Source organism: Rhinopithecus bieti, unplaced genomic scaffold, assembly GCF_001698545.2.
Source record: "Rhinopithecus bieti isolate Rb0 unplaced genomic scaffold, ASM169854v2 scaffold_21703, whole genome shotgun sequence".
In the NCBI taxonomy this organism is placed as follows: domain Eukaryota; kingdom Metazoa; phylum Chordata; class Mammalia; order Primates; family Cercopithecidae; genus Rhinopithecus; species Rhinopithecus bieti.
Window position 1 is genome coordinate 3,503,848 of NW_016812332.1, and position 8,481 is coordinate 3,512,328.

Sequence of the window (8,481 nt, forward strand, 5' to 3'; positions counted from 1 at the left end):
TATTGTACTGTACTCACCCTTCTCTTGATCTGTCCATCTGGTAACCAAGACAGTTACTAAATGACTGTCAAGTGGGGAGTGTATACAGCATGCATATGCTGGACAAAGGGACGATTCACCTCCCAGGCAAGATGGAGCAGGACCGAGCAGGACAAAGTGGGACGGTGCAAGATTTCATCACACTACTCAGAATGGCATGCAGTTTAAAACTTATACATTGTTTATTTCTGGAATTTTCTATTTAATATTTTGGGACCTCAGTTGACCATGAGTAACACAAACCACAGAATGCGAAACAGTGGATAAGAGAGGGATTATTGTACATACTTTCGCCTAAGACAGTTGTGTATATTCTGTTAACTGGGTAGCAAAAGCATATAGAAAGGTTTTGGGGGGATGCAGTGCATTACTCTTCTGTAATGACAGTAATTTACTTCAAGACATTGCAGGAGAAGGGGTTAAAGGAGTAAAAGGGAGGAAGAAAAGGATTCATTTCATGCCTATCTGTACAGAGATATTTTCTTGCATTCCACTTTTTTTTTTTTTTTTTTGGAGCCTGTTGCCCAGGCTGGAGTGCAGTGGCACGATCTCGATCTCAGCTCACTGCAACCTCTGCCTCCTGGTTTCAAGTGATCCTCCTACTGCAGCCTCCCAAGTAGCTGGGATTAAAGGCATGTGCCACCGTGCCCGGATAATTTTTTGTATTTTTAATAGAGACAGGGTCTCACCATGTTGGCCACTCTGGTCTTGAACTCCTGACCTCAAATGATCTACCCACCTCAGCCTCCCAAAGTGCTGGGATTATAGGCGTGAGCCACCGTGTCTGGCTGCATTCTACTTTTAAACTTTGAACTAAAGTACATTAACAGTAAGCTTATTAATAAGCAAACCCTTTAAAATGTGGCATAAAAAGACTGGGCACAGTGGCTCAGGCCTGTAATCCCAACACTTTGGGAGGCAAAGGCAGATGGATCATGTGACCACAGGAATTTGAGACCAGTCTGGGCAACATGGCGAAACCCTCTCTCTACAACAAAATACAAAAATTAGCTGGGTGGAGCAGGTGTGCGCCTGTGGTCCCAGTTACTTGGGAGGCTGAGGTGGGAGGATCACCTGTGCCCAGGAGGTAGAGGCTGCAGTGAGATGTGATCACACCACTGCACTCCAGCCTGGGAGAGAGGGAGATGCTGTCTCCAAAAAACAAACAAAAAAGGGGGCATAAAAGATAGCTGTAGGGACTCTCAATGTCTGACCATCCATTATTTGAAAGTAATGCTCTCTATAGAGTTAATTACATAATGGCATTGTAATTACTAAGTGCCCTTTTTAAAATGAATATCAATGGCTTTTACAAACTGGCAAATAAAATTTAACTCTGCAATCTTTGTTAGGTACATGTTATAAAAGTTTTTTGTTTTGATTTGGTTTTTTTTGAGGCAGGGCCTCACTCCATTACCCAGGTTGGAGTGCAGCGTTGTGATCATATAGTTCACTGCAGCCTCAAACTCCTGGGCTTGATCAATCCTCCCACCTCAGCCTCTTGAGTAGTTAGGAGTACAGGTGCTCACCACCACAGCTGGCTAACTTTTTAATTATTTATTTATTTATTTTTAGAGACAGTCTCACTCTTGCCCAGGCTGGAGTGCAGTGGCATGATCTCGGCCTACTGCAACTTCTGTGTCCCGGGTTCAAGCAATTCTACTGCCTCAGCCTCCTGAGTAGCTGCGATTAGAGGTGCCTGCCACCGTGCTTGGCTAATTTTTTTGTATTTTTAGTAGAGACAAGGTTTTACCATGTTGGCCGGGCTGGTTTCAAACTCCTGACCTCAAGTGATCCACCTGCCTCGGCCTCCCAAAGTGCTAGGATTACAGGCATGAGCCACCACACCTGGCTAATTATTTATATTTGTAGAGATGTGGTCTTGCTGTATTGCCCAGGCTGGTCTTGAACTAATGGGCTCAAGCAATCCTCCTACCTTGGCCCCCCAAAGTGTTGGGATTATAGGCCTGAGCCACCACACTCAGACTTCTTTATTTTTGAGAGAGGCTGGAGTGCAGTGACACGATCATAGTTCACTGCAGACTCGAACTCCTGGGCTCAAGCAATCCTTCTGCCTCAGACTCCCAAGTAGTTGAGACTACAGGTATGTGCCACCACACCTGGCTAATTTTTGTATTTTTTGTAGAGACGAGGTCTATGTTGCCCAGGCTGGTCTTGAATTTCTGGCCTCAAGCGATCCTCCTTCCTCAGCCTCCCAAAGTGCAGGGGTTATAGGTGTGAGCCACTGCACCAGCCCCACATTATAAAGATTTTAAAGCTAGGCCAGGAAGGTTCAAGGTTATAGTACAACATGATCATGCCTGTGAATAGCCACTGCAGTCCAGCCTGGACAACACAGCAAGACCCGCTTCTCTTAAAAAACAAAACAACAACAACAACAGCAACAACAACAAACACATCTTGGCTGGGCATGGTGGCTCATGCTTGTAATTCCAGCACTTTGGGAGGCCGAAGTGGGTGGATCACTTGAGGTCAGGAGTTCAAGAACAGCCTGGCCAACATGGTGAAACACCATCTCTACTAAAAATACAAAAATTAGCCAGGCGTGGTGGCACATGCCTATAGTCGCGGCTACTCAGAAGGCTGAGGCAGGAGAATTGCTTGAACCCAGAGGTGGAGGTTGCAGTGAGCTGAGATCATGCCATTGCACTCCAGCCTGGGTGACAGAGCGAGACACCATCTAAAAAAACACACACACACACACACACACACACACCCACACACCTCTTAAAAAGTAAATTTTACTAAGCCTTTTACAGGAATAAGCCAGCCTTAGAAGTCGGGCACTGTGGCTCATGTCTGTAATCCCAGCACTTTGGGAGGCTGAGGCAGGCAGATCACCTGAGGTCAGGAGTTCGAGACCAGCCTGGTCAACATGGTGAAACCCCATCTCTACTAAAAATACAAAAATTAGCCGGGTGTGGTGGCGCACGCCTGTAGTCCCAGCTCGGAAGCTGAGGGAGAATCACTTGATCCTGGGAAGTGGAGGTTGCAGTGAGCTGAGAATACGCTGGGTGACAGAGCTAGACCAGACTCCATCTCAAAAAAAGAAAAAAAAAAGACAGCCTTCAGAAAACAGCATTACTCAAAATGCCTTGTGTTTAAATTTTAAAACTTGATTGGCTGACAGAAAACTGCCATACTTTTTTCCCACTACCATATTGCTATTCCTGAATATTGATTTTTTGGCAAAAAGAAAGTTATAGAGCCAATAAGGGTTCTTAGGCGGCCTTCAACAGAATTTAAAAGGAAGTTGGGAAAGAAGGCGGTGCGCGGTGGCCCCTCAAGCCTGTAATCCAAAGCACTTTTGGGAGGCCCGAGGAAAGGGCTGGATCAAACGAGGTCAAGGAAAGATCGAGACCATCCTGGCCTAAACACCGGTGAACCGTCCTCCCTTAACTAAGAAAAAAAGCAAAAAAACTAAGCCGGCGAGTGGCGGCGCCTGTAGTCCGCAGCACTCGGGAGGCTGAGGCAAAGGAAAGAAATGGCGTGCACCCGGGAGGTGGCGGTAAGAATTGGCAGTTGAGGCTTGAAGGAATCCGGCCAGCTTGCCACTCCGCCCGGGTTGACAGAGCGAGAAACTCCGTGCCTCAAAAAAAAAAAAAAAAGAAAGGGTGGGAAAGATATGTTTTACAATTAGAATATAAAACTTCTCTCTCAGTTTAAAAAATTTTTTTTTCTTTGTACATATTTTAAAGTACAGCTTTGTTTTCTTTTTAGGAACTGTGGAAAATGCCTATTTATAATGTCTTTGGAAGGATACCCCATTTTGTAATTGTGGTCTTCCAGATTCTTCCTGGTTACAGATGTTGAGATGTATTCCACGGTACTCGCATTTCTGATAAATCCATGTTGTCTGGAAGAGACTTCCTTTCAGCTTTCTGACATCTTATCAAGAATTAGTAGAGGCGCAAGAATTCTTGCCCTGTTAGTTTCCACAATGCAGCCATTTAACACCATCTCATCCAAAATGATGTGTACTTTATCCAAATTAAACATTATCTAGGGTTATATTAAGGAAATTAGTTTAAAGTTATAAAAATGTTAACATTCAGTAAACATTTGTGGCTTAACCTGGAGTTTTCCCAGTGTAAATTAGTCTAAGCATGAGGTTTTTTGGTACATAATTTCTGAAATTAAATTTAAAACTGGCATCCATATTAGAAATTGTTACCTTCACATATACATACCTAGTTTCACCTTGATTAAGCCAACAGGATAAGTAGGGATAAAAACGAAACAGCTACATTTTTTAACCAAAGGGATAGGGAGTCTACTAAGTGCTAGAGAACACAGCAAGTGTCATGTGGCCAGAGAATGACCTGAACTCAAAAATAATGTTGTTGTCCCAGACAATAATAATAACAGTAACAACCATTTGTTGAATGCTCCTGTTCCAGACATTGTGTTGAGTTCCAACCCTCTGTAAATCTCTGATGTATGTTGTTACATATTATCCTTAGTTTACCCAGGATCAAACAGGCTCAAAGCATAGTCCAAGGCCACATGGCTAGTAAATGCCAGGCTGGAATTTAAATCCAAAGCTTGGGCTTGACTGCTCTGCTTCCAGGCTCCTCAGGAGCGGCTAGATACCTCCCTCCTCAGCCCCCAAACCTCCACCCCAAAATAAATGCCTTGTTCCTTCAGTTATCTTCTCTGTCAGACAGACTGACGTAAAAATAACTCTGAGGAGAAAATGAATGAGGAAGGCAGGGCACAATAAAATTTCTGGATTTCAAGACAGTATCTCTTACAAATGGGTAGTTCTAAGAAGTCATTTGAGAATGATGGAGCCACTTTGGCTTACAGGTGTTTTTTTTTTTGAGACGGAGTCTCGCTCTGTTGCCCAGGCTGGAGTGCAGTGGTGCGATCTCGGCTCACCGCAAGCTCCGCCTCCTGGGTTCACACCATTCTCCTGCCTCAGCCTCCGGAGTAGCTGGGACTACAGGTGCCCACCGCCACGCCCGGCTAATTTTTTTGTATTTTTTTTTTTTAGTAGAGACGGGGTTTCACCGTGTTAGTCAGGATGGTCTGGGTTTCACCGTGTTAGTCAGGATGGTCTCGATCTCCTGACCTTGTGATCCGCCCGTCTCAGCCTCCCAAAGTGCTGGGATTACAGGCGTGAGCCACCGCGCCCGGCCAGCTTACAGGTGTTGTTACTGGAAAGTTAGCATGGGGCATGGGGAAAGAAGAAAATATTGTTAGACCATGATGTCTAGCAAACTAGAAAGAACTAAATACTTCCCTCAAGAATCCCTTCAACAGAATACCTAACTTTTCTTTTGTGAAAGAAGGGAAACTGGAATGAGATGATGACAATGAATGTTTCTCAGTTCTACACCTTAATATCTGAAGTTCTGTATCTACTTAAAGAGCAGGATCACGGTCTGTTACAAAAACAAAAACAGTTGACAGATTGTTTCAAACAAACTTCATTCAACAAATAGGTAATTCAATGCACTAGGGGAGTTCAAAATTAAATCTTTGTAAAGTGAATTGTTCCCACTTGATTTTTTTCAACCAGACCAGATGTTCAAAGTCTACACTGTATTTGCCTAGTGAAGTGCAACTACACAGAATAGGACAAACGGTGAATGACTTTAAAGTTTTTATTAGGCTCTGTGTGACTATCTCATTAAGCTCTGTGCAAATAGTCCTCCAGCAGAATAAACTGTTTTCCAGGGGCCCATGGGAACTGTCCTTAAGTGACCCAGAAAAAAAAAAAAAAAAGCGTCACTCTGATATACCTATTAATAATGTCTTCCAATTATACAGATGACTGCTTTGTCCCACGGCCAAACTGGGACTGGAATGTTAGGCCCTTGACTCCAACCTGTTCACTAGACCCAGAAGCCAGAACTTAGGTGAGACAAAGGGGGAATGGCAGCTGGGTATATACAGAAAGGCAGAGCTGAGCAGCACAGGTGGCTACATGAAAAATGGCCTGGAGAACCTTCCTGTTGTACTCACTAAGGGCAATGAAAGCCTTAGTGCCTTTGAAAATGTCACCTTCTCCAGGATAACTTCCTCTGAGATACAAGGAAATCTAATTTTAACCCATGAATCGGTTGGGGGATCAAGCTGCTCTGTGGCCTGCCCCATCTCCGGCAAGCAGATGATCCGCTGTTCAGATGTCGCCTTGAGCAACTGCCCAACTGTTTTGAAATTCAGATCAGAATTTACTGCTAAATCATATAAACCACTGACATCCCCACATTACAAGGACAAGGTCCTCCAGCAAGTCATTTCCCAACATCCTGGAAACATGAGTTGCTCAGTGAGGTCATTGTATACTGTGGACATGTGACTGCCTGTGTATCTGTGTATCTGACTCAAACTAATAATCATGCAGCTTTCTGGCACTATATGGGGAAACTACAGACCAAACCCACTGTGAGGCAAAGGGCTGAAAGCTGATTTCCCCCTGGAATCATGTGACTCTTTTAAAATAAGAATCCAGCTGTTGTTTACATCTTGATTTGGTTTATGAGCAACTTGTACACCCTGGTGAGGCCAAGAGTAATGGCATTTAGGCCATATGCCAGGTAAGCAGGGACCAAAAAATACCCTATATGCTAAGCCCATGGAATAAACACAGTGCAATGGTGACATTTGAAATAGGAGGAAGTAAGAAGGGCCCAGACTGTTGGTATACTAATGTAGTGAGCTGAGAATGGCTATTGAAAGATGGTCTTACCTTCAGGCTATAATGAACTTGACTGACTCTAAAGATCCTAAGGAAACTTGTTGTCTTTCATGGGCCCCAGAGGTTGAGCTGACATGAACTAGAAACAATCTCCCAAAGAACGGAGTTACTGAAGTCCACTTTCTCCCAACCTAGAAAGCTAAGAACCTTTCTGAATTTTCACATAATGTGGATTGGAATTGAACATCGCAGGGCTCATGGAATATTAGTGCCACTTGAAATCAACTTTTTAATTACAGTGATGGAAATGAGGCTGGGTGCAGTGGCTCACGCCTGTAATCCCAGCACTTTGGGAGGCTGAGGCGGATGGATTACCTGAGGTCAGGAGTTCAAGACCAGCCTAGCCAATATTGTGAAACCCTATCTCTACTAAAAATACAAAAATTAGTTGGGCATGGTGGCACGCGCCCATAATCCCAGCTACTCAGGAGGCTCAGGCAGGAGAATCACTTGAACCTGGGAGGCGGAGGTTGCAGTGAGCCGAAATTGGGCCACTGCACTCCAGCATGGCAACAGAGCAAGACTCTGTCTCAAAATAAATAAATAAATAAAAATGAAAATAAATAAATACAGTGATTGAAATGTTTATGGTCCCATCATTGGAATTTTTTTTTTTTTAGATGCAGCTTCTCTCTGTTGCTCAGGCTAGAGTGGAGTGGCATGATCTTGGCTCACTGTAACCTCCATCTCCTGGGTTCAAGGGATTCTTGTGCCTCAGGCTCCTGAGTACCTGGGAGTACAGGCACCCAGCTAATTTTTTAGTAGAGACGACGTTTTGCCATGTTGGCCAGGTTGGTCTCTATAACTCCTGAGCTCAAGTGATCTGCTTGCCTCAGCCTCCCAAAGTGCTGGGATTACAGACGTGAGCCGCCGCGCCCAGCCCCAACATTGGAATTTTGATCTCTGGATAATAAAACACTTTTCTGTCATAAGTATTTTAACACCACAGTGGCAATCAAATTATCCTTTAATAAGTGAGAAACTGAGCAGCACAGACTCAAATGGAACCTCAAAAGGAATTCCAGGGCAGAGACCAACCTAGAAACTACAATTTCTAACTCTAGGCTTGGGTCTCAGATCCCTTGGTTTCTCCTTTTATTTCTTTTTTAAAAAAATATTCTAGCGAAGTGTTCTTTAATAAAATATGTAGGGTGGGAAAACTTGCTTTCTCATTATTCATACTTTAATTTCCCACCAAACTGGATAAGCGGCCAAGGGCCACTGTGTTCACATTTCCCCCAGAAAATACTACCAGAGAAGGCTACCATTATGAGATTCTGCATAGTCCTGGAGACAGTCTTCTTGTAGTATAGTATAGTCTTCTGTTCACTTTTTTTTTTTTGGTTAAGACAAGGTCTTGCTCTGTTGCCCAGGCTGGAGTGCAGTGGCACAATCTTGGCTCACTGTTAGCCTCGACCTCCTGTGCTCAAGTGATCCTCTCACCTCAGCCTCCCAATTAACTGTGACCGTAGGTGCGCCACCACACCCATCTAATTTCTTTATTTTTTGGAGGGATGGGGTTTCACTATCTTGCCCAGACTGGTCTTGAACCCCTATGCTGAAATGAGGCACTTTGCCTTTCTCGGCCTCACAAAGCGCTGGAATTACAAGAGTGAGCCACTGTGCCTGGCCCTGTTCACAGTTTGTCTCTTGCTAATTAGGCCACTGAAAAGGACTCTTTTTTTTTTTTTTTTTTTTTTTTTTTTTTTTTTTTT

General features: G+C 43.9%; 1 protein-coding gene across 2 annotated transcripts in view; it reads right to left on the minus strand.

The window, feature by feature from the left end:
* Window positions 1-3,717: 3,717 nt before the first annotated feature.
* The window catches only part of AP4S1 (adaptor related protein complex 4 subunit sigma 1), a 79,148-nt gene continuing 74,384 nt past the window's right edge, over window positions 3,718-8,481 (minus strand). For both annotated transcript variants that reach the window (XM_017895881.1, XM_017895883.1), the window contains exon 6: window positions 3,718-4,062. In XM_017895881.1, the coding sequence (XP_017751370.1) occupies window positions 3,934-4,062 (129 nt within the window). In that variant the 3' untranslated portion in view covers window positions 3,718-3,933. The remainder of the gene's footprint in view (window positions 4,063-8,481) is intronic.